General features: G+C 48.4%; 1 protein-coding gene across 1 annotated transcript in view; it reads left to right on the forward strand.

The window, feature by feature from the left end:
* Window positions 1-2925: 2925 nt before the first annotated feature.
* The window catches only part of USF2 (upstream transcription factor 2, c-fos interacting), a 64690-nt gene continuing 41914 nt past the window's right edge, over window positions 2926-25701 (forward strand). Inside the window, exons 1-2 of the mRNA XM_015421549.1 lie at window positions 2926-2964; window positions 6226-6293. Of these exons, the coding sequence (XP_015277035.1) occupies window positions 2926-2964; window positions 6226-6293 (107 nt within the window). The remainder of the gene's footprint in view (window positions 2965-6225; window positions 6294-25701) is intronic.

The raw sequence follows: 25701 nt of genomic DNA on the forward strand, positions 1-25701 counted from the left end.
TGTGGGTGGGAGGGAGCCGGGCTCAGCAGTCTGCTAGAGGTGATCTGGTGGCTTCTGGTGCTTTGCAAAGTGACTCTCTGTGCCCTTAAGCCTGGGAGGTTAAGTAATACAAATATGTTTCATATAATATAAATAAGTTTAATATAAATATATGGCTTTTAATACAAATCATCATAGTTTATATGTTGTTTGTATGTTTGTACACTTTAATAAAAAAAATTTAATGTCGGCCCGTTCGCAGTTTTAACGCTAGGACCACTTTTGGCTCACAAGGTAAAATTTCTGCTCACGAGACTGCACACCTTAGAGGGAACATTGGTTTGCTCTGGAGCCATCCTTCCTGAGCTAAGACAAAAATATGTGAGCCGGAGGCTAAAAAAACCCTGTAAGCTAGCTCACACTAACTCAGCTTAGAGGAACACTGCTCACAACAACCCTGTGAGGTAGGCTTGGCTGAAAGAGTGACTGGCTCAAGATCACACAAGGAATTTCCATGGCTGAGTTCATATTTGAATCTGGGTCCCCCAGATCCTAGTCTGGCACTCTAACCACTCCACCATACTGTCTCTTTGTTGGCAGAAGGCCACCAAGGAGATCACCTGGAATTCATAGGGTGATGGAGAATGCCCCAACGAATGGATGCCACTACTGAACAGGTGCTGGTCTTCCTATGGAAGGCTTTTATCCCAACCGAGTTCTTTGCCATCCTCTTTTGCTATTGTTAACTCTCACCGCGGGTACACAAGTATTGCTTAGGCTGACTTATCGACCATTATTTATGGTTGCCATTAACTCTCTTCTCTTAGCCCTCTGGCATGTGTGGGCTGCTTGGGAGAGAGTCAGGGGTCTTCTCTCATTTGCATTAGAGTATGAATAAATGAAAAAAGTAGGGGTCTCTTCTACTGTTTGGGAAGGTATCCATCTTTTGTTGGTCATCCTACTCACTGAGGGCAATTGCCCTCGGCAAGCAAGTTTCTCGATTAAAGATTCTAACCCCTGCCATCTTTGGATTATGTTCTCACAGGGGATGGAGGGAACCCTGCTCTTCCACCCCCCTCGCAACAGGGTAAGCCCCTCCCCCTTACAGGAAGTGGCTCCCAGCCTGGGGGAGGGGTAGGAAACAACTCTCAAGACTTCCTGCTCCCACTGCTGCCGCCTCCCCTCTTCAACCAGATGGCACTGCCAAACGACCCGACGGGAGTTGTCTACAGCCTGTCAGGTTCCACCACTTCCTCTTCACCCCCAAGGCAGGTCCAGAGCCTCCCCGGCTCCTTCCCAGACATTTACGACGGGGACATGAAAAAATGGGAGGAACATTTCCGTAGCATCCAGAGGGCTTACAAAGAATTCGGCAAAGAGGACGACTTTGCTATCCGTGTCCTCACCGAGGACTTCACACTCCCATTCCCTTTTGCCTGGCCCAGCGAGGCGGAAGCATGCCAGCAACTGGCCTACGATCCTGCTGACTGCGCCGGCTTCGATTTCTTCCTGCACCCAGGGCAACCCATCCCTCGTCTTCTCCAGCCGCTGCATGCCACCACCCAGGCATTCTACAAGAAGAGACGCTTAGAGCAGCTGGCTCTCAGTTATGCTGGCAAGGCAACCCTCGTCGGTACCCCGGGGCTTCCCTCGCAAGAAACGAGTCCCCTCTTGCGGCCAGACATCATGGTCATTACCAGCATGCCGTGCGTGGCCACCGCCATGGTTCCTGGGGAGCCATCGTTTCTCTTACAGGACGGCAAAGGCCACCGGAACATCCAACCTGCCCCCGTGGCGATCCCAAACTCCACACCAGTGCAGCCACTCAACCTTCAGTTCATGAGCTCCACCAACCATGGCCCATTTTAGCTCTCTCGGTCGTTCCAGATATCACTGACAAAGTGGGATTATTTTTATTACATGAACTCCGCTTTGTATGGCTTTTCCATTAAACCTCTGGTATCTTCACCTGTGTTCCAGTTCTTGTAAACACTGTCTGACACTTGGAAGCATTTGAAGCCACTAAACTCTTCATATGCTTACAGATGGTCCATCTCACAGTCTGAGCCTGGGTCCCAATGGACAGGAACGGGTTCTGTCATCAACAAATCTAGGATGAAGCTGTTCAGTTGTCACTTTCGTTTTATTTATCAGCAAAAACTTTCAGATTGGACATTCATAATGCTCTCTTGTGGCAACGGGTGGCTGGGAATCCGCAGCTGGTATAGAGTTCTTTGGCCTAACTGTTGACCAAGACGGGGCACAGAAAAAACACTCCTTCAGATAGGGGCACTCACATCTTCCAGAGCCAATTCAACATCTTCATTATGTTACCAGGGCTGTCGTTCCATTAAAGACACTGCAGTCAATTAAACTTGTCAATTAATAAATTAAATCAGCATAGGTCAACATCTAAATAAGGATCTTTTTTGAAAGGGGAGAGCATGCTTTGTGCTTAGGTGGGGAATGTCTGTGGCACGGCAACATCTTAGAAGAGGCGCTCCCTTCCATACAAAAACAAAGGAGGCAACGCCTCTTCTACATGGCCCACCGCCTGCAGTTTTTGCCTGATTAACTGGCAGCTCTGGGTTGGGAAGCTCCTGGAGATTTGGGAGTGGAGACTGGGGGTGGAGTTTGGGGAGAGGTGGGACTTTAGGGATGCCAAGTGGGGGGGGGTGGCGGGTAAACCCCCGCTTTGGAGGCCCGATTTCCGCCACCCGGAATCGGGCCCCGGGGGGAACTCCGCCCCCCGAAGCGTCACTTCTGGTGATGCAACCACATCGATCACGTGGGTGTGGCCCCGATCGTTGGAGGGAAAACTATGGTTTTCCCTCCGATGATCGGGGCCATGCCCTCAACATGATCGACGTTGCACGTCACTTCCGGTGACATGCTGGCAGTGCGCATGTGCTTTGCGCGTGCATGACAAGGGACGGCTCCCGGAGCATGGCGAGGCTCCCGGAGCGCAGCGAGGCTCCCCCGCCGGTGAGTTAATTCAACTTGGCAACCCTATGAGACTTCAATGGTGCATAATGCCATAGAGTCCACCATCCAAAGCAGCCATTTTCTCCTGTCATCTGGAAATCAGTTGTAATCTCGGGTTGGTGACCATATGATCTGGGAAATGGTTTTTAGATGACCTAAACCATATTTTTGTTTTAAAAAAACCAAAAAACCAACTAATCCAATGGATTGATTACAGCAGTGAATTCTCAGACTTTCTGAAAGGACACCCACTTCTCAAGTTACTGTACTATTCAGGACCTTCTTTCAAAGTAACTCCATGTGTTTTCCTCCCTCCCCAACATAAAAATCAGGAATCTCACATTAGTTTGCACCAAACAAGTTGATATTTTATCGTTTTGTATTTACAGCAACCAGCTGCCTTTCATAGCCATTTCACGCATCAGACAGAGACAAGCTGAGATTTCTTCCACTGAGCCCGTGAGATGTTCCGCCCAGCTCACCCTGCTCCTCCCCTTCCCTTCTGACTTTGGATCTCACCTACGGGGAACAGTTGCAACCCACTTTGGGGTCCTGACCCAGTTTGGGAACTGCTGCATCAGACCTTGAAGACCGAGTTATTGTGTGAACAAAAGTCAAATCCATTCTGGGTACAAGCTTTCATGTGCATACACACTTCTTCAGATGGTATCTGAAGAAATGTGCATGCATGCAAAAGCTTATACCCAGAATTAAACTGCATTGGTCTTAAAAGTGCTACTGGACTCAGCCTTTGTTCTGTTGCTTCAGACCAACACGGCTACCCCCCTGAATCTAGCTATTTCCCGTAAAATGTAAATCTCTAGGCCTTGCATACCTTAGGAATGTTTCCTTCCACATGATGCTCAGGTCCAAGGATGAAACACTAGTCCATGTGCCTTTCTTTAAACGGGTACCTTGTATCCATGTATGGAGCAGGAACATTTAGGTTGTGGCACCTACATTGGTTTTCCCCCCATTTAATTTATTAGGTTTTAATAAACAACACAAGAAGCAAAGTTTTACAGTATAATTTGAGTCAACACACATATTAAGTCAACAAGTAACTATATCGACTTCGTAACAATTTGTCAATATAATATACATAAACCGCTTTCACCTAATCTCAGAAGTATAACAGATTTTGATAATATGGATTATTTGGAACTATTCCGCTTTCTACCAAGTAGCCTAGCACAGGAAACCAAACTGCTTTAAACAATTTCTGATTTTTCCCCCTGTATTTGATGGTGTTAGATTTGTTATAATCTGACTATAAATGAAAAATTCCCATAGTTTGTTTTGTCAAAGAGTTGGACCGTTTTTGTCGCCATTTTTGTGCAGTAGCTAGAAGTGTAGAAATCAACACCTACATTGTTGAAGATTCTTCTTGTATGTCACCAGTGGGTAATGACCTACCTGCTCTCCTTCAAATTTAGTCTTGTCTTTTGGCTTTTTAAGTATTGGTTTGTTGTTGATCTCACTTGCATTAATCATGTTAACTGGTAATTCTATAGATGTTGACTGTGATTTTACTGTTGTGTGTGTGCCTCCTTGGAAAGTTTTGTAGAAAGAATACAAGCAACTGTTTTGAATAAATAAATAAAACTTCAGATGATCTAGAGGTATGGGACAGTGGATCCTCTTCTCTCACTCTTAGGATTGCGATCCAAAGTCACTCAGAGAAGTGGTGGCATGGATCTTGGCCAAGTGAACAAGTATAGTGGGAATGGGACATTTGAGCACAGCCAGTTTGGTGTGGTGGTTAAGAGTGCAGATTCTAATCTGGGAGAACCGTGTTTGATTCCCCACTCTTCCACATGCAGCTGCTGGTGTGACCTTGGATCAGTCACAAGTTCGCTCAGAGCTATTCTCTCAAGAGCAGTCCTCGAAAGAGCTCTCTCAGCCCCACCAACCTCACAGGCTGTCTATTGTGGGGAGGGGAAGGGAAAAGAGACTGTAAGCCACTCTGAAACTCCGAGTGAAGGGCCGGGTATAAATCCTGTCTCTTCCTTGTATCCAAGAATTTCTCACGAAGAGGATAATAGCCTGTTTACTTCTTTCAGTGCCTCCTTGCCTGTATGTTTTAAGAAAGGGAGAGTAGCCCTCCTGACCTGAAGAGCCCTGGCTAGCCCAGTTTCATCAGATCTTGGAGGCTGAGCAGAGCTGGCCCTTGTTAGTACGTGGATAGGAGACCACCAAATGAGAAGGGAGCACTCCCTGGAGAACACCCTGATGCTGGGAAAAATTGAAGGTCAAAGAAGACGGGGATGGCAAAGGATGAGATGGTTAGACAGTGTCATCGATGCAACGAACATGAAGTTGAGCAAACTTCAGAGGATGGCGGGAGACCGTAAGGCCTGGCGTGATCTGGTCCATGGGGTCGCGAAGAGTTGGACTCGACTGTGCGACTGAACAACAACAACAAGGAGACCACCAAGGAAGTCCATGGTTGCTACGCAGAGGCAGGCGATGGCACACCACCTCTGAAAACTCTCCAGGGTTACCATTCAGATGTGTCTTGATGGTACTTTCCACCAGCACGGTAGTCACATGGCTCTGCCAGTGGTGTGTATTTTGTCTGGATACTAGCTGGCCCAGCTTTCCTTCTTAAAGAAAACGGTTAGTCTTCTAACCCTTATAGATTGAGAGATGCAGTTCTGTGCAGTCGTCGTAACTGGCCCCATTCTTCTGTGGAAGACACGGCTGTAACTAACCAACTTGATACATCTCTGCCCAACAAGCTTCGCTAAGAGGAAGGCACAATCAAGCCCTAGCATGGCTGAATGGTGAAAGAAAGAAAGAAAGAAAGAAAGAAAGAAAGAAAGAAAGAAAGAAAGAAAGAAAGAAAGAAAGAAAGAAAGAAAGAAAGAAAGAAACGTTTCCTCTGATTCATCCCCAATCTTTAGGCTTCGTTTCCAGAAGCCGACACAAAATTACAGAGTAGACAATGCAGCAGATTTGGGGGAACCAGAGGATGTCAACCCCAATATCTTTGATAAGTTAGCTGCAGGCAAGGCGGTTGCTGTTGCACGTAAACAGGCCATGGATCAATGCTTCCTGAGAACACTCTGACAACACCTCAGAGCTAAATAATGATGCTGGTGCGCTGCTCTCAGCTTGGTGGTTCATGACCTGGTCCAGACGTAGTGTGTCAGAAGGAGATTTTGAGCACTGTCCAGCTTCACGTAGAGATCTGCCATATTTCCAGTACCCACTAGCTCAGTCCCACTCTGCACCCTTGAATTCTTGCTTCCTTAAAAGACAGGGCATGTGTCAGCACTACTGTATCGTCCACATGGAGTACACCCTACAGAGCTGAAGCCGCACAGGTAAGGACATGAGAAGAGCCCTGCTGGATCGTAACAGCGAGGGTCTATCTAGACCAGCATCCTGCCTCACACAGCAACCCAGCCTGTTCCTCTGGAGGTCCAACAGGGCATGGAGGCCGAGATCCTTTGCCTGAAGTTGCCTCCTAGCGCTGGGATTCAGAGGTTTACTGTCTCTGAACGTGGAGGTTCCCCTCAGTCACCATGGCTAGTAGCCACTTATCCAATGTAGAAGGCATTGCAAGGCTGTATCGTTTAGATTCCACCCCCCTCCTGACTTGGTTTTAATGTCTAGTTGCGTTAATGTTCAATATGTCGGTTTTCTCGTTGGCTTTAATTTGCTCGCTTGGTTGCAAAACTCTTTTGAGCAATGAGGAAAAGCAGTAGAGAAATATCATTAAGGAAATCAGAGGAATGCCCGCAAGCTAGAAGAGTAACCAGATAATGAAACCCTAACCCTGACTGTTCCCTGGAAGGCCAGATAATGAAACTGAAGCTCAAATACTTTGGCCACCCAATGAGACGGGAGCACTCACTGGAGAAGACCCTGATGCTGGGAAAGATTGAAGGTCAAAGAAGACGGGGACGGCAAAGAATGAGATGGTTGGACAGTGTCATAGATGCAACGAACATGAAATTGAACCAACTTCAGAGGACGACGGAAGACAGGAGGGCCTGGCGTGATCTGGTCCATGGGGTCGCGAAGAGTCAGACTCGACTGTGCGACTGAACAACAAACTACATCGATGATTATATTTCTATTGTTTTTAACTGTGAACTCAATATATGAACATTTCTATGATTGTACAGCACCCTAAGCCCTGCTTTACGGTGGAGGGCAGTCTAGAAATTTAGTTTACTAAATAAATATTTTAAGTAGGATCCTTTTTATGTAATTTCTGTACCGTTTAATGTGTCATGTTAATACTTATACTATATTTCAGTTCTTTTCCGGTGGTTCCAGACTTTCAATATCGTAATACGTTGGTTATTGAATGTCCCATTTTTTTCAATTGCATTGACCCACAATGTGTAAATCTGCCTTGAGATCCTTTGAGAAAGGTGGATTATAGATAACATAAAAATAAAGAAACAAGTAAAAAAATTCCTCTTCAAATGCGGCCTCATGAAAAGTGTGCTGCAGAACTCAGTACAAGGACTTGGATCCCTGATTGCCTGGGGCAACCAAATACAGCTAGTTGGCATTCAAGGCTTTCCCTGGGCAGCCAGCATTCTGGTGAAACTGGCATCCCACCAGCCCTGCATTGGCTCCCCCATCATCACAATCATCCCCATCAACACAATCAAAACGCAATTACCTTCCCCCCATATACAACTGATAGGTTCAGGAATTCGTTCCGACAGAATGACAGGTGCTGGATTTGATGGAAGAGAGCAAAGATCTAGGAGACATTCGCGCAATGATGGGACTGAACTCCAAAATACTGGAAGATCATCTCCAGCAGTTGCACACAGATGTGCCAACTTGAGAGGAAGACCCGCTCAGCAGAAGACTGAGGAGCCCTCCGTAACTTCCTCTATATCTGAGGCTCCCTGAACCCCAGATTCTCCCAGGAAAGAGCCACCTACCTTCTCTAAGACAGAAAGCTCTAGGGGAACAAGCTGCTGAGGAAGCCTTGGACTGGAACTGTTCATCTCTAGCACTCCAGGACCAAAAGTCTGGACCAGAGGAAGCAGCACTGAGCTGGAAGCTTGAGACATCCTGAACTCGTGTCTCATGCCGGAAGACAGCCTCGCTCTCTCGCTCCCTGCAGGATCCATGAACCAACTCTGGCTACAGGAAAGGGGAGGGATTATGGGGTCTCCGTATGAACCTTCACTTGAACTCTGGCTCAACAGTTCTCCAGCCTAGGTTATGCTACCCTGGGACAACAGCTCCCTGTAGCAAGGATCCTGTTTCAGCCAGGCCTGCTCTTGCCTGCCAGAGACACTGTGCCTTTCCGTCTGGTTGTCTAAGGAAAGAACAGGGTGAGATGCTGTATCACAGTAAGGTGGACCCTTGTGGTACCCCACAGGCTAACTCCCATGTGATGCAGCAGGGGTCCTCAACCTTTTTTTTTTGCCTGTGGGCACTTTTGGAATCCTGAGACAGGGTGGGCCAAATCCTAAAATGGCTGCCATTGCAGGCAGAACCAAACACACAGAGGAGGCCCAAGTGCAGAGGAGAAGAGAGGTAGTTTTTTTAAAAAAAAATACACTGGGAGGAAGGGAATGAGAGAGACTAACACCGTCTCTGTGGAGGCAGCTGCTGCTGGAATCAGGAGGGGCTGTGGCTCAGTGGCAGAGCATCTGCTTGGCATGCAGCAGGTCCCAGGTTCAATCCCCGGCATCTCCAGTTAAAAGATTTGGCAGTAGGTGATGTGAAAGACCTCTTCCTGAGTCCTCGGAGAGCCGCTGTTGGTCTGAGTAGACAGTACTGGACCAAACGTCTGGTTCAGTACAAGGTAGTTTCATGCGTTCGTGTGATGTTATTCTAATCTAAGGTGACCAACATCCAGATAGGGACTAGAGAGCTCCTGCGATTACAGTGGATATCTCAAGCAGCAGAGCTCAGTTCCCTTGGAGAAAATGGCTGTTTTGGAGGGTGGACTCTATGGAATTATACTCCGACAAGGTAGTTTCATGTGTTCGTGTGATGTTATTCTAATCTAGGAGGGCCAACATCCAGGTAGGGACTAGAGAGCTTCCGGGACTACAATGGATATCTCAAGCAGCAGAGCTCAGTTCCCTTGGAGGAAATGGCTGTTTTGGAGGGGGGGCTCTATGGAATTATACTCCGCTGAACTCCCCCCTTCCCCAAAGCCTGCCTCCGCAGGCCCCACCCACAATATCAAAAGTTCACTGCCTTACATGTGTAACAGGGGCTTTGTTGCATGTTGTATCATGTGCAACAGGGGCTTTGTTGCATGTTGTATTCTGTACTATTTGACCTCTGAAAAAGGCTCTTGTAGGCCAAAATGCGTCAGGTCATATATGGCTCTATTTGTGTATTTGTCACTTTGAATTATTTTATGAGGCTTTATTTAGGCCCCTACAAAGTTTTTATACGTTTTTGAAATAAACATGTGTACTTTTGTCAATACCTACTGATGTTTAACTTTTGGCCCTTTAATAGTGTTCTAAACTTCCTTGAGCTGCGGTGGCTCAAGTGGTTAAGACGCTGAACTGCAGGCTGTGGAAGGTCGGTAGTTCAGCAGTTAGAGACCTGAGTGTGCCGCATGACGGAGTGAGCTCCCGTCTCTAGTTCCAGCTCCTGCCAACCTAGCAGTTCGAAAGCAAGAAATTGCAAGTAGATAAATAGGTACCACTTCGGTGGGAAGGTAACAGCGTTCCGTGCGCCTTGGTGTTTCGTCATGCCGGCCACATGACCACGGAAACGTCTTCGGACAGCGCTGGCTCTTCGGCTTGGAAACGGAGATGAGCACCACAACCCTAGACTCGGACTCGACTGGCTTTCGAGCAAGGGAACCTTTACCTTTTTAAACTTCCTTTGGAGGTTTTGTGGTTGGTTGGTTTAGTTCTTCTTCCCCTCCCTTTGTGGGTCCACCCGGAAGTCTTCAGGAATTTCCCAACCCAGTGCTGGGAACCCTATTTTAATCTGCACCGCCAATCAGGTCTTCAGTGGCAAATCAGAAGCTCTGCTGAGCAGGAGCCCCACCCACCTTCTAAAAACGCCTGGTGAGCTCCGCGAAAGGTATCTGCCGGTGCACAGCAACAAATTGCGGTGCTACCCTCAGGCACCAACCTGTTTTGTTAAAAGTAGAATGAGAAGTGGCCAAAGATGTTTTAGTCTTGCACGGTAACTCTCAGGAGACCCAGGAGACCCAAGAATTCCTGGATATCTTTCAACCACAGCCACAACCCAGTGGGGCTTTGGGGGGCTCGGCTCCCTTTCTTAAAGGCACAGCCCCACAAGAAATTCTCCTCTAAATGCTTTTTTCAATCATTTAAAAACATTTTGTTAGAAAGGCGTGTAATCCTTTAAGCAGAGTGGGGTGCTGTAGTTGACTATCTGAGCAAGGGGTTGGAGTAGGTGACCTCTAGGATCCCTTCTAACTCTGTGTCAAGAAACTGGTCTCCTGTAAGAGTTTTTCTGCCTAAGGGTTAGCTTTCTGGACTATACAAGTCATCACCCCCCACCTGCCAGCTTGTTATCAGAATTGTTGCTAAGGCTGGCAGAAGTGATTAACTTGCAGCAGCTGAGAACTGTCATCTCAAGTGGTTGACAGTTTTCAATTTAGAGATCTATCCCGGTCACAGCTTCCTATTGGCTAAATGGCTTTTCTTTCTGCACTGAGAATTTCAGCCCTGCCAGGGGGAAAAATTTGCCCAAGCCACAAAATCCTGGCTATGGGACTGGTATTGCCCTGTGAAATCCACATTTGAAACACACCCGTGAGCTGGTCAGGTCATGCATATCCAAAAGCAACTTCTCCTAAAGAGTGGGGAGATCAAAGCTTCCTTTAGAGTACGAGGAACCTTCTAATGGTCTGTTCGCCATGAGCGTGTTCAACTGAAGACCAAGCCGGTTTTGCAAGCCACAACAGGCGAGGATCAAGGGAATACAAATGTACCCTTGGTGCTCTAAAGATTCTCATCTATATTCCTTAGGCAATAACTCCGTGACATTTTCCCTAGATAAGGACTTGCTTCAAACTTCCCTGCTAAGCATGCACCAACAATGGCGTCCAAGCTGGAGCAGATATGAGGAATCCCATTCACAAAATGTGTATTGAATCGGTCACAAGCAATGCTCCCTCTAAGCCGTGGACCCTTGTGAGCCAAATTTCTACTTTGTGACCTGTTGGCATTAAAGTTGTGAGCGAGCGATTTGGCTCCTGCATAACTTAGTCTGCTCTGGAGCCCTCCTTCCTGAGACAAAAATGGGTGAGCCAGAGGCTAAAAAATTGTGATCTAGCTCACACTGACTCAGCTTAGAGGGAACACTGGTCACAAGCCTCTGAGGAACAGGCAGACGTCACGGCTCTTTCATGCTGAAACAGCAGTCCAAGAAGTCACTGGTGATGGTAAAGAAAACCTGCTCCTTTGCTGTCTCCACTGCCACAGTGAAGGATTTCAGATGTGACCCCAGATCACCGCAGACTGTGACAGCAGCCATGAAATTAAAAGACGCCTACTCCTTGGGAGGAAAGCGATGGCGAACCTAAACAGCATGATAAAAAGTAGAGACATCACCCTGCCAACAAAAGTCCACACGGTCAAAGCAATGGTATTCCCAGTAGTCATGTATGGCTGCGAGAGTTGGACTATAAGGAAGGCCGAGCGCCGAAGAATAGATTCTTTTGAACTAGGGTGCTGGAGAAGACTCTTGAGAGTCCCTTGGACTGCAAGGAGATCAAATCAGTCAATCCTAAAAGAAATCAACCCTGACTGTTCCCTGGAAGGCCAGATAATGAAGCTCACATACTTTGGCCACCAAATGAGAAGGGAGCACTCACTGGAGAAGACCCTGATGCTGGGAAAGACTGAAGGTCAAAGAAGACGGGGACGGCAAAGGATGAGATGGTTAGACAGTGTCAGAGATGCAACGAACATGAAATTGAGCACACTTCAGAGGACGGCAGAAGACAGGAAGGCCTGGCGTGATCTGGTCCATGGGGTTGCGGAGAGTCGGACTCGACTGTGCGACTGAACAACAACCAAATTGCAGTCAAACAGAGTTTTCCTCCAACTGCGCCACAGCCTTTCTGGAGTAAACCAAGAAGATAACAGGACCATTGGCTAGTGAGATGCAACTTGTGCCATGATCCTGATGGAGATATTGATTCACCATTCTGGAGGAATAGGAAGATTACCATTAATGCTTAGCCACATGAAGGGGCATGGCTATGGTGGGGCATTTTGGGGCCATATTCCCTCAGTCGAGAGCCACGCCCCTGCCCCAAAAGGCGGGAGCACCAGCCATGCTCCTTTGCCTCACTACAGGAGAAGGAGACCGGGCAGGTGTGGTCTCCGCTCTACAGCAGAGAGCGCATTCCAGTGGGCTCTCCTTCTCTCAGGCCAGGTGCCCTGGGGAAGGCAGGTGAGGGGCAATCTAATTAAGTTCACTGCTCCCCTGCCTCAGCACCTGCCTCACCAACCAAAATTTTCTGGCTATGGGCCTGGCCACATGATCCAAAGAACATAGGAGTGGCAGCATTAGTGGATCCAACCAGTTTGTCCATTGGTGAAAAGGTGAGGGGGAAGCCCCCTTTGGCCACCAAAAAACAAAACCATGCTGGGGGCTCATGAGACCTTCACGGATAAAGCCATGTGAGATGTCAGGGGGAACAAAGGAAGCGAATCAGGTAGGGATCCAACGCAAACTGGTTTTATGGCACACACCACCAGCTGTTAGCCAGTTGTTTTAATCCTCCCAATCGGTTGGCCAAGTTGATGTTCTAGTTTGTTGTTATACTTATTGTATTTATTTGCATTGTACTTATATTTACTGTATTTTAAATGTCGTAAGCTGCCCCAAGTCCCCTGTGCGGAGGGGGTTCCAGATATTAAAACATTCTACTCCGCCCCCTTTTGCTGCTGTAAGCAGAACTGCCTCATTCACCCAGGAAAAGGCCCGATGGATTTCCCAAATCAAATCTGAAACAAACACATGGGCTACTCTAGTTATTTCTGTGCATGTTCCCACATTCTAAATCCAACCTTGCCCCAGATTTCTGGAAAGGCGGGAAATAAATATAAACAATAAATAAATAAAACTTGCTTTCCACTTGTGATAAACTGAGTGTAGACGTGCTCACCTCATCCTAAGGTACTACGTGCCTTTTGTTGTTGTTGTTGTCTGAGTGCCAATACAGCATAAGAACACAAGAAGAGCCCTGCTGGATCAGACCAGTGGTCCATCCCGTCCAGCATTCCCTCTCACACAGTGGCCAACCAGTTCCTCTGGACGACCAACAGTAGGGCAGAGGCCGAGGCCTTCATAAGAACATATCAAGGGCCATGCTGGATCAGATAGTGGTCCATCTAGTCCCGCATCCTGTCTCACACAGTGGCCAACCAGTTCCTCTGGAGGGCCAACAACAGGGCAGAGAGGCCGAGGCCTTCATAAGAACCTAAGAAGAGCCCTGCTGGATCAGATAGTGGTCCATCTAGTCCCGCATCCTGTCTCACACAGTGGCCAACCAGTTCCTCTGGAGGGCCAACAACAGGGCAGAGAGGCCGAGGCCTTCATAAGAACCTAAGAAGAGCCCTGCTGGATCAGATAGTGGTCCATCTAGTCCCGCATCCTGTCTCACACAGTGGCCAACCAGTTCCTCTGGAGGGCCAACAACAGGGCAGAGAGGCCGAGGCCTTCATAAGAACCTAAGAAGAGCCCTGCTGGATCAGATAGTGGTCCATCTAGTCCCGCATCCTGTCTCACACAGTGGCCAACCAGTTCCTCTGGAGGGCCAACAACAGGGCAGAGAGGCCGAGGCCTTCATAAGAACCTAAGAAGAGCCCTGCTGGATCAGATAGTGGTCCATCTAGTCCCGCATCCTGTCTCACACAGTGGCCAACCAGTTCCTCTGGAGGGCCAACAACAGGGCAGAGAGGCCGAGGCCTTCATAAGAACCTAAGAAGAGCCCTGCTGGATCAGATAGTGGTCCATCTAGTCCCGCATCCTGTCTCACACAGTGGCCAACCAGTTCCTCTGGAGGGCCAACAACAGGGCAGAGAGGCCGAGGCCTTCATAAGAACCTAAGAAGAGCCCTGCTGGATCAGATAGTGGTCCATCTAGTCCCGCATCCTGTCTCACACAGTGGCCAACCAGTTCCTCTGGAGGGCCAACAACAGGGCAGAGAGGCCGAGGCCTTCATAAGAACCTAAGAAGAGCCCTGCTGGATCAGATAGTGGTCCATCTAGTCCCGCATCCTGTCTCACACAGTGGCCAACCAGTTCCTCTGGAGGGCCAACAACAGGGCAGAGAGGCCGAGGCCTTCATAAGAACCTAAGAAGAGCCCTGCTGGATCAGATAGTGGTCCATCTAGTCCCGCATCCTGTCTCACACAGTGGCCAACCAGTTCCTCTAGTTGGCCAACAATGGCCTTGAGGCTGAGACCTACCCATGATGCTGCCTCCTAGCTCTGGAATTCAGAGGAATAGTGGAAGTTCCCCTCAGTCACCACGGCTAGTAGCCACTGATAGACCTATCCTCCATGAATCTATCTAATCCCCTTTTCAAGTTGTTTATTCCTATGACCATGACAACAACCTCTGGCAGCGAATGCCACATTTGAATCACTATCTGTATAAAGTAGTATTTCCCTTGGTCCATCCTGAACCTACTGCCCATCAGCTTCATTGGTTGCCCTCAAGTTCTAGTAATTTGGAAGTGGGGGGGGGATTCTCCTTGACAATTTTTTTCCACCCCATGCATAATTTTATAAACATGATCTATTCTGGTGTACCACCAATTTAAGTAATCACCCTATTCTCATTAAAAAACGTCTATTAACCAAGTAGAAAACTATTTTCCACAAAGCTATGGGCTTGTTCTGGACTTCTGCAAACTCGGCAGCCGAGTTACCCTCCAGGTCTCTTATTTCCCCCCCAACAGCTCCCAACAATCATGTTATTTTTGACTGGCTTGCAGCCGATCAGTCTTTGTCAGGATAGAACTTCCATGTAGTTAGACCTAGCACCCTTTTCTCCCAAATGCTGGGAGATTTGAAAAAGCTTGTGCATGATGTTGGGGGTGTGTGTGTGTGTGGGGAAGAGATCTCTCTTACTCTCGTGGTGTTCCATGCAATCAATATGAGGTAATTAATTTTTAGAAGAGCTTGCCGGAGATCCGTGGCTTAGGGGATGTTGCTTCACTGGGAACAGGAGATCCCAAACACATGCTGAAAAATCCCAGCCCCGTGGATAGAAATGGTCAGGGCTATTTTGGGGCAGGAACGCACAGGAACGGAGTTCCGACTGGCTCCCAAGTTGGCCACGCCCAGCAGGAACTCATTAGCATAATAGGCCACACCCAACAGCAGGAACTCATTAGGAATGGCTACATTAGGGGGGGTGTGGCCTAACATGCAAAGGAGTTCCTGCAACAAAAAAAGGCCCTGGGTTTGGACAACAAACAAGGTAGAGAGAATAAGAAGCAAAAGGTGGGTGTGGCTGGATGACCACACTTCTGGTAACATGTGGGTGCGGCCTAATATGCCAATGAGCTGCGCTGTCAGGGGTGTGGCCCAATATGCTAATTCCTGCTGTTGGGTGTGGCCTATTAGGCTAATGAGTTCCTGCTGGGCTTTTTCTACAAAAAGAGCCCTGGAAATGGTCATCTACTTTCTTCTCCTATGACTTCAGCCCAGGCTAGCCTGAACTCATCAGATCTGGTGAGTACTCGGACTGGAGACCACCAAGTAAGTCCAAGGTTGCTACACAGATGCAGGTCACCATGACTTTGCTGCAGCTTGATGGCTCTTTTCACCACCACCATGACTTCAGAGGGATCTAAGCTAGGGTTGGTCCTCCAGCTGGTCAAAATACCTTTGCAGGGGTCATTTCGTAGAAAAAGAGGTGCAGGGGCTCATTAGCATAACTCATTAACTTAACTCATTTGCATATGCCACACCCCCTGACCTCACCGGAAGTGTGTCAAAAGGCAACACCCACCGCTCAGGCTCCACTGGACTGTTTTGGATTGCTAGCTATTGGGGGGGGGGAGAACGTGCAGTCTGTCCTCGCAGAGGAGGGAGAACTTGTGCCTGAATAAAACTTGGTCTTAAAGGTGCCACTGGACTCTTTTGGACCAGGGGGCCATGGGGGCTCTGCAATTTACCTGGCTGCTTCTTGCTCTGACTGAGGGCTGCTGGGAGCAGGGGGTGGGGCTTGTTGCATGTGCCCGCCCCCTGGGTTCTTTACTGCCGGAGCTCCGCTCCTGTGCGCTCCTGCAGGAAATGACCCCTGCCCTTGGTCAACTGACTGGTCAAATGGTGCTCAAGTAATTCGAAAGGCTTAACTTTTATTAGAATGACGCCTCATCAACAGGCCTGATAGTTCAGGTACTTTCAGATGCAAATGGCTTTACTGTGACTGAGAAGCCACAAAGGTAAAATTATATATACATAGTAGGTCATTATGACTTCTAAGACAAATTCCAAAGAGACAGCCACATCTGTTTGCTACACCCAAAACACCAAAAGACTGTTGTGTCACCTGGGAAGACTAACTCATTTACTGTGGCCTCAACTTTCATGAGCTAGAAACCTACACAATCACATGCTGGCCAGTGGCCACCATACCCTAGGCCAATTAGAGGCAATATCAAAGTGAGGAACTGCTGGCTCATTTTGCCACAGGTGCCACAAATCTTTGTTCTCAGAAATTAATGTTAAATTAAATTAACCAACAGGAGGAAGGGAAAGCAGCATGGTATACAGCCTGATTTTGGAAGATATGCAGGGATGGGAGACCACCAAGACGGACTCTGCAGAGGAAGGCAATGGCCAACCACCTCTGCTTTTCACTTGCCTTGAAAGTCCCTTGCTGGGATTGCCATACATCAGTTACAACTTGACAGAACTTATGTATGGATTCTAACCAACGCCACCCCCCCCCCTCCAGCTAATTGCATTTCATTTCAGCACATTCTCCTTCAACCACGGCATACCGAAACCTGCTGAGGACAGAGATAGCTGCCCCTAGAGGCTTAGACGATGACAACTTATACCTGGGTGTCATCAAAATATCGATGACATCTAACTCCAGAGCTCCAGCTGATCCAATTCAATTGTGTCAATAAATATTAAATAACATGGGGGGACTACATGGCCCCCATGGCACTCCTCAAGACAGCTCCCACACTGATGATTCAGATTTCAGTGGAAACTCTCTGCTTTCTATTCAGGTGGAAAGACCAAAACCACTACGGGGCTGGGCCAGGCATTCCACTACCTTGCACAAGTCTGTCCAAGAAGACGCCATGGTTCACAAGAGCAAAAGTGGCCACACAATCTAATAATGCTAGCAAGTACACATTGTCCTTGAGTAATTTTAGCCATTCATCTTCCAACACCACCATCCAAGTTGTCTTTGTCCCACAGTCAAGTTGGAAACTAGGCTCAATACAATCAAGGGAGACCCAAGAAAAGCTTCATTCAGACTTCCGGTTTTTGGCGACTCAATGGCGGATGTGTCTCTTGGGTGCTCTCGAGGACACGATCTGTGAACCAGCGGACTGAGAGGGGGTGCAATTGTACGCACCCTCCACGGGCCCTTGTAAAGGCTCCAAGCCATGGGGCACCGAGGGGCGCCTCTCTACCAGTGCACTGCCGGGGGATTGAGGCGCCCCGAATGTCTCACCACTGCGTTCCCTCCCTGAGACTAAGAGGCGCACACCGGGACAAGCGTTTGGAGATCGAGCGCTTTAGACGTTTGATGGCAAGATCTACCTGATCGACATTAAAAGTGAGTCTGGTTGAAACGAGCACCAGAGAACTGGCTGAAAGTCCCCCTTAAACTAAGCGAGTGTGGTTTAAAACGGAGTTTAAGAATGGTTGTTTGAGGGGGGCAGAATTAAAAGCGATATGGGACTAAAGTAAGGAACTTACAAGAGATTTCCAAGCGGCTTGCAGACTTTAGAGACTTTTGGCAAAACAGATTAAATGTAAACATCCTCAAAGATGTCGCACAAAAAGACAGAGAAAGATAAGCTTCCGAAACCTAAACCTCCTTCAGGAAGTGCCAGCCCAGCGAGTGTGGTCACGCGACCGGACACAACCATAGACTTTTTAAAAATGTTAACAGAGGCTTTGCGACCCCTGCTGGAGCAAATGAAGACGCTCAACGAAAACGTTGCCACACAACAACAACTAAACGAAACTGTAAAAAAACCCAGAGCAAACAGTAGAGAACTTGAAAGAAGTGGATGCCACCACAAAAAAGCTTAAAAAACAAACGCAAGAGATGGAAAAGAAGAGAAACTCTGATGAAGCACAATTATTACAATTTCAAATGGAAAAGGCAAGCTTTACCCTGAGATTTCAGGGGGTTCCTGATAATAAAGGGGAGAGTCTCAAGCAAATTATGGCTGATTCCTTGGGACCGGTTGCAGATTTAAAAGTTGGTTTCCTTTTTAAGCGAGAATATGATCTATAGGTCATATTCAGAGTTTATAAAGAAAAATAATCTGCCCGGGGAGGCGGTGGTGAGGTTCTCCAGAAGACAAGTGAGGGACCAGATCCTAAAAGCTACAAGTGTAACTACCCTTAAAATCGATGGCAATGAGATAAGAGTTTTAAAAGATATCCCCTTTGAAATAAAGAAAAAGCGGAATAAATACAGAGACTTGGTGTTGTTTTTACAAAAGAATAACATCTCTTACAAATGGATTCTACCTGAAGGATTATTCTTCAAATATAAAGACAAGAAGGAAAACATTAACTCTGTTATGAAAGCATGAGAGTTCCTGCGGCAGCGATCGGGACCAGCGGGAGATGACGAGGACAAAGGGAGCAATGAGGAATCACCTGCTGAAGAAGGCTCAGACTCGGAACTTGGGGCAGTTACCCCTAAGCAAGGCTACCATTTGAGGGAAAGAAGATACAAAAAATGAGATGCTGATTCTCACTGAAGTTTGCTTTCAACTTTACAATTGACTCTTGCTTAGATCCTTACTAAGTCAAATTATCTGGACTCGAAGTATATAAGCGACCTTTATCGTTCACTTGCAATGTAACAATATAACCTTATATATTAGAGAAGAAGAAGAGATTGGATTTATACCCCGCCCTTCACTTGGGAGTCTCAGAATGGTTTACAAACTCCTTTCCCTCCCTCTCCCCACAACAGACACCCTGTGAGGTGGGTGGGGCTGAGAGAACTCTGACACAAACTGCTTTTTCAAGGACAGCTGTGCCAGAGCTTGTGACTGACCCAAGGTGACATCAGCAGGTGCAAGTGGAGGAGTGGGGAATCAAACCCGGTTCTCCCAGATTAGAGTCCGCACACTTAACCACTACACCAAACTGGTGTAGAAGCTATTAGAAGCTACGATAAGTAACAATGGTAGTATCTCCACCTCTTGGGTTTTTAGTGGTTATGCTTTACTTTCTCCTATAGTTTGTAGTCTTTCCCCATCCTGTTTTTTCTTGCAGTTTCAGAAAATAAAAAAATTGTTTAAAAAAAAGCTTCATCCAGATTGACCTAAAGTTGTTCTACCACCACCCAGGCCCAAAAAAGGTCTGACACTGACCTGTAAATTTCTAGATCCTTCTGAAGCACGGAAGGCTTTCCTTCCCCCCAACAGAGTCTGGAAAAACTGCCTCCTTCAGCTGTTTGGATAAACAACCTTCTACTGGACAGGCGTTCATTATCCCGGCCAAGGGAGCAACCACCTTTCTCATAATACCATTTAATTAACCGTGAGGGGGCAAGGATCAAGCCTGTATGTTTGCACGACACCCAGAAACCTGTCCACTTCAGTCCGGCAGCCCAAAGTCAAGTCAGGAGAGACAAGAGTCTATCAGCGACGAATCTTGAAGACTGTCAGGGATGAGAAGATAGAACCTGACCTCCCAGAGAGTCCAACCCAGGATTCTGTAAACTTGTGCAATTTTAAATAGTTCGATGGGATGAACGTTAGCTGGCACAATTAGCGATGGAGAAGAATGCTTGCTCTTTTGCCACCATCATCCTGTTTTCAGAAACGGCTGGCTTACTGGGTCTTGAACATGTAAAGGTAAAGGTTCCCTTGCTTGAAACCCAGTCGAATCCGACTCTAGGGTTGCGGTGCTCATCTCCGTTTCAACGCCGAAGAGCCAGCGCTGTCCGAAGACATTTCCGTGGTCATGTGGCCGGCATGACTAAACACCAAGGCGCACGGAACGATGTTACCTTCCCACCGAAGTGGTACCTATTTATCTACTTGCAATTTCTTGCTTTCGAACTGCTAGGTTGGCAGCAGCTGGAACTAGAGACGGGAGCTCACTCCGTCATGCGGCACCCGGGTCTCGAACTGCTGAACTACCGACCTTCCACAGCCTGCAGTTCAGCGTCTTAACCACTTGAGCCACAGCAGCTCAACATGTACCTCTATCTAAATTTGCAGTCCAGGGATGGAGAAACTTGGCATCTTGTATAAGGCCCATCCGGCAAAACTGACATTTGCAACTCAGGAGAATCCTCTCCCTAGAAACCTGTTTCCGTTTTCAGCTGTCTCCTGTATATAGGTCCAGGCCTGGCCACATTCAGTGCTACATCAAACAGAAAATGCGCAGTGCCCTGATTCCCTGAGCGATTAAGTCACTCCTGTGACTCTGCAGTACACAGCGCCTGATTTGTCCAACTCGAGAAAGAAATATCGGAGGTCCCCTCCCTTCCTTTCTCTTTTAGCATATGGTTGTCACCTTGGGAGAACCAGTATGGTGTAGTGGTTAAGAGCAGTAGACTGTAAGCTAAGAGAACTGGGTTTGATTCCCCATTCCTCCACATGCAACCTGCTGGGTGACCTTGGGTCAGTCACAAGCAGTGTTCCCTCTAAGCTGAGTTAGTGTGAGCTAGCTCACAGTTTTTTAGCCTCTGGCTCACACATTTCTGTCTTAGCTCAGGAAGGATGGCTCCAGAGCAAACTAATCTATGCAGCAGCCAAGTTGCATGCTCACAACTTTAATGCCAGTAGCTCACAAAGTAGAATTTTTGCTCACAAGACTCCATAGCTTAGAGGGAACATTGGTCACAAGTAGTACTTTTCTCCCTTTCTCACAATACAAGAACGCGCCAGCAGTCAGTTTGGTGTAGTGGGGAAGAGCAGACTCTAATCTTGGAGAATCAGGTTTGATTCCCCACTCCTCCACATGCGGCTGCTGGTGAGACTTTGGGTCAGTCACAAGTTCTTTCACAGCGGTTCTCTCACGAGCAGTTCTCAGAGAGCTCTCTCAACCCCACCTACCTCACAGGGTGTCTGTTGTGGGGAGAGGAAGGGAAGGAGACTGTAAGCCACTCTGAGACTCCGAGTGAAGGGCGGGGTATAAATCCAATCTCTTCTTCTTCTTAGAGAGATCCCTCTAGAGATCCCTTTAATATAAGTTTGATCTGCAGCAAACAACAGGCAATGTGATTTACACTCTACGCGGGGTTCCCAAATTCCATGTAGCACCTGGAGATCCCCTGCTATTAAAACTGATCTCCAGATGACAAAGGAACATTCCCCTGAAAAATGGTTGCTATAGAGGGAGGACTTTACGGCATTTACCCTCTACAAGGGGTTCCCAAATTTACCCTCTATGTGGGGTTCCCAAATTCCATGTAGCACCTGGAGATCCCCTGCTATTACAACTGACCTCCAGACGACAAGGGTACATTCCCCTGGAAAATAGTTGCTTTAGAGGGGGGACTTCATGGCATTGTAACCTGCTGAGGCCCCTCCCCTCCCCAAACCCCACCCCCCCAAAAATTTCCAGGTATTTCTCAACCCAGAGCTGACAACCATGCACCATGAAAAGCTTCAACTGCCCGTCTGACATTTCCAAACATTAAGCTTCTACTAATGCCAACCTAGCAGTTTGAAAGCAAGAAATTGCAAGTAGATAAATAGGTACCCCTTCGGTGGGAAGGTAACAGCGTTCCGTGCGCCTCGGTGTTTAGTCATGCCGGCCACATGACCACGGAAACGTCTTCGGACAGCGCTGGCTCTTCGGCTTGGAAACGGAGATGAGCACCACAACCCTCGAGTCGGATTCGACTGGCTTTCGAGCAAGGGAACCTTTACTTTTAATGGGACAGGACATCCCCCCCCGCCGGCCAGGCGGCAATCCTACTTTGGCATCAGAAGGGTCTACAAGACACAGTGTACTACAGTGGTGAAAACGAGCTCAGCAACAAGAGGATTCAGCATTGGGGGGGGTCCCAAATGTCATCAAAAGCCACCTTGGGAACAAAATTGAATTTCCCTCTCCGTTCCTAGCTAGGCCTGGCTTCTGCTGCATCAGAGGCCAAGGAAATCTGCAGTCAGATGTGCAGGGTTCCAGCTGTGGGCTGGGAAATATCTGGAGAGTTTGGGGCTGGAGCTTGGGGAGGGACCTCAGGAGTGCATAAGGCCAAAGAGTCATAAGAGAAGCCATGTTGGATCAGGCCAGTGGCCCATCCAGTCCAACACTGCGTCATGCAGTGGTCAAATCTCAAGTCCCATCAGGAGGTCCCCCCGCAGGGCCAGAACTCCAGAAGCCCTCCCACTGTTGCCCCCCAAACACCAAGAATACAAAGCATCACTACCCCAGATAGAGTGTTCCGATCTATACCTTGTAGCTAATAGCCATTGACAGACCTCTGCTCCATATGTTTATCCCGTCCCCTCTTGAAGCCACAAGGTATAGATAGGGGCTCTGGGGCAAGTGATGCTCTGTCTTCTTGGTGCTTGGGGGAGGGGTCAACAGTGGGAGGCCTTCTAATGTCCTGGCCCCACTGGTGGACCTCCTGATGGCACCGGTATTTCTGGCCACTGTGTGATACAGAGTGTTGGGCTGGATGGGCCTTTGGCCTGATCCAACATTGGCTTCTCTTATGTTCTTAAGCTGTCTATGCTTGTAGCCACCACTTCCTCAGAGAGTGAATTCCACATGTTAATTACTCTTTGAGTGAAGAACTACTTCCTTTTATATGTTCTAAGCCTACTGCTAATTAATTCTGAAGAAGAAGAGGAGGAGGCGATTGGATTTATACCCCGCCCTTCACTTGGTGTCTCAGAGCGGTTTACACTCTCCTTTCCCACAACAGACACCCTGTGAGGTAGGTGGGGCTGAGAGACCTCTTCCGAGAACTGCTCGTGAGAGAACAGCTCTGAAGGAACTTATGACTGACCCAAGGTCACACCAGCAGCTGCAAGTGGAGGAGTGGGGAATCAAACCTGATTCTCCAAGATTAGAGTCTATGCTCTTCCCCACTACACCAAACTGACTGCTGGCAAGTTCTTGTATTGTGAGAAAGGGAGAAAAGTACTTCTTTCTCTGCCTTCACTACCCCACGCATAATTTTGTAAACCTCTCTCATCCCCCCTCAAGTCCACCTCTAAAGCAGCCATTTTCTCCAGGGCAACTGACCTCTGTTGCCTGGAGAGCAGTTCTAATTTCAGTGGATCTCCAGGCCCCACCTGGAAGTTGGCAGCCCTACAAAATCTGCCTGAGCAAGGAGCCTTTCTAGGACAAGCCTTACCACATGACCAGCTCTGGCCTATCACCATTCGAGGAAAAAATGGCTTGCTCTTTTGTCATTCCCCACAGAACAAAATCGAAATCTATCTGGGGGGGGGGGGTTTTGAGCTGCGCTGTTAAAATTCACGCTGCTGTCATATGAATGCTTATATGGGAGTAAGGCGCATTGGAATTAGTAGGTTTTACTTCCGAGTAAACATATGCAGGATTGGGCAACACCCATCTTCACCTTCCTATGTCATAAATCCATAATTTTCTAATTAGATCATCTGCTCGGTTGCTCAGAGAGAGGAAGTTCGAGAGCCGCTTGCGAGACAAAGTAAGGGCAGTGGCTACAAAGGGCTACTGAGCATGCGCCCTCCCGATCCGCTTTACAGCTCCTACTTTTCCGACTATTTTAACACTTTTAAAAAAAGAAGCAAACCCCCCCCCCCCCAGCTTTGGCCTTCTCCAGTTCTAATAAATGATCGGGCAATTCACATTCTCCCTTTTCTCCTTTAAAAAAAAAAAAAAAAACCACCACCCTTTTGCATGCATCCTGTTTAAAAAACAGACACTGCGGGACGGAACATAATACTTCTGTTGATGCTACTGAGGACTAAAAAACAAACCATGGTGGTCTATTAAACCATGAATTGCCTGGAGCAAATGAACAGAACTATTCACTTTAAAAACAAAAAAGTACCAGAAAACGGGGGAAGGGCATAGTCAAAAAGGTTCAGGAATAAGTGAGTTTAGCGCGTGGAAAACAGTACTCTCTCCTTCTCTTTCTCTCTAGTTCTCTATTCAGAGAAAACAAGCATCCAATTAGCAAATGCTGGAATCGAACCGCCAGGAAGGGGTTCTGCCTGGGGGAAGCGGGCTGTGATCTCGAGCATCAGAGCCAAACCTCACTCAATGCAACAAAAGATTGACTTCGGAACATTCACAAAATTGTGCCGTTAAAGGAAAACTTCCTCAACTAGGTCCCACTAATAGCACCGGGGAAGAGAACACGGTCCGATCCCCTGCACATTTGCACGGAAGGAACTGCAATCCTACGCACAACGCAGCCCAAACGCATTTACTTCTAAGCACTAGTTCCCAAGTGGCAGCAGCGTTAATCTGATTGCAACAAAAAAATAAACCGATGGCGGCGGGAACACCCTTACAGACAGCATTTTATTCCGGAAATAAGCATTCGTGGACTTAGAGACACCACGACCACCCCTCACCCCCATACAAGAAGTCGCAAATTGCGCATGAAGGAAGTGGGCTGAAGTCACGAAACCTTATGCTTGAAACGTCCAAGTCTTGACGGCGCCCCAAACCCCTTATCTATTTCTATTTCCTAGCCAAATTCATGCTCAGGATCGCAGCCTCCCGGGAATCAATTTTTTTGCTCCGGCCCGGCCGCCCCAGCAACAGCCAACCCGGGGGAGGGGAAGGAGACTCCCGCTTCCTTCCGAGCTGTCAACACTCCCCCACAACTCGGCCCGACCAAGCAACTGTCTATACCCAGGAGCTTGCGCGCATGCGCCCTGGGGACCACAAAAGGGAGGGTTGAAAAAAAGGAGCGAGAGGGGGAAAGAAAAAAAAAAGAGAGAGATTCGCCCGTCTCCGGCCGCGCGCGCGCGTCTACCCTCCCCGCTCTTGCATCGTTCCAGGCTTTTTTTTTTTCCTTTTCTAATCCCCGCCGCCCTTTCATCTCGGGCCGCCCCCGCTTGTTGCAACGTTCGATCGCGGCGCCCCGACGTTCCATCCGCTGCCTTCGCAACGTTCCATTCCACCATCGCCCTCCTCCTCCTCCCCGCCGCTGCTGCTCCTTTCCCCCGCCCCGGATCGTCGCAACGTTCTATCCCCTCCCCCTCCCCGCTCGGGCTGTTGCAACGTTCCATCCGCCGCCGAACGTTCCAAAGGCAGGCCGCGCTCGCGTTCCACCCGGCTGCAGCCGCGCTCGCCGACCCGCAGCCGCGTCCTCCGGGCTCGGGCTCCCACGCTCTCCCCGTCTCTTCCCCCTCACGTGTCCCGGGCTCCCAGCTGGGGAAGGAGGGGAGGGAGAGAATCTCTCTCTCGCTCTCCTCCTCACATGACCCGAGTGTTTGTCCCCGTGATCAGCGCCTCGGCTCCCGTGTCTCCTCCGCGTCCCCTCTACCTCCATCCGGCGTGAGATTTCAACTCGTCCCCTCTCTCCTTTTTCCCCTCCCCACCCCTCCCTCCCCCCTGGTCGCGGCGGGGTCGCTTGCTCTCCCCCCCTCTCC

This window comes from Gekko japonicus, unplaced genomic scaffold (genome assembly GCF_001447785.1).
Source record: "Gekko japonicus isolate JY-2015 unplaced genomic scaffold, Gekko_japonicus_V1.1 scaffold1371, whole genome shotgun sequence".
NCBI lineage: Eukaryota > Metazoa > Chordata > Lepidosauria > Squamata > Gekkonidae > Gekko > Gekko japonicus.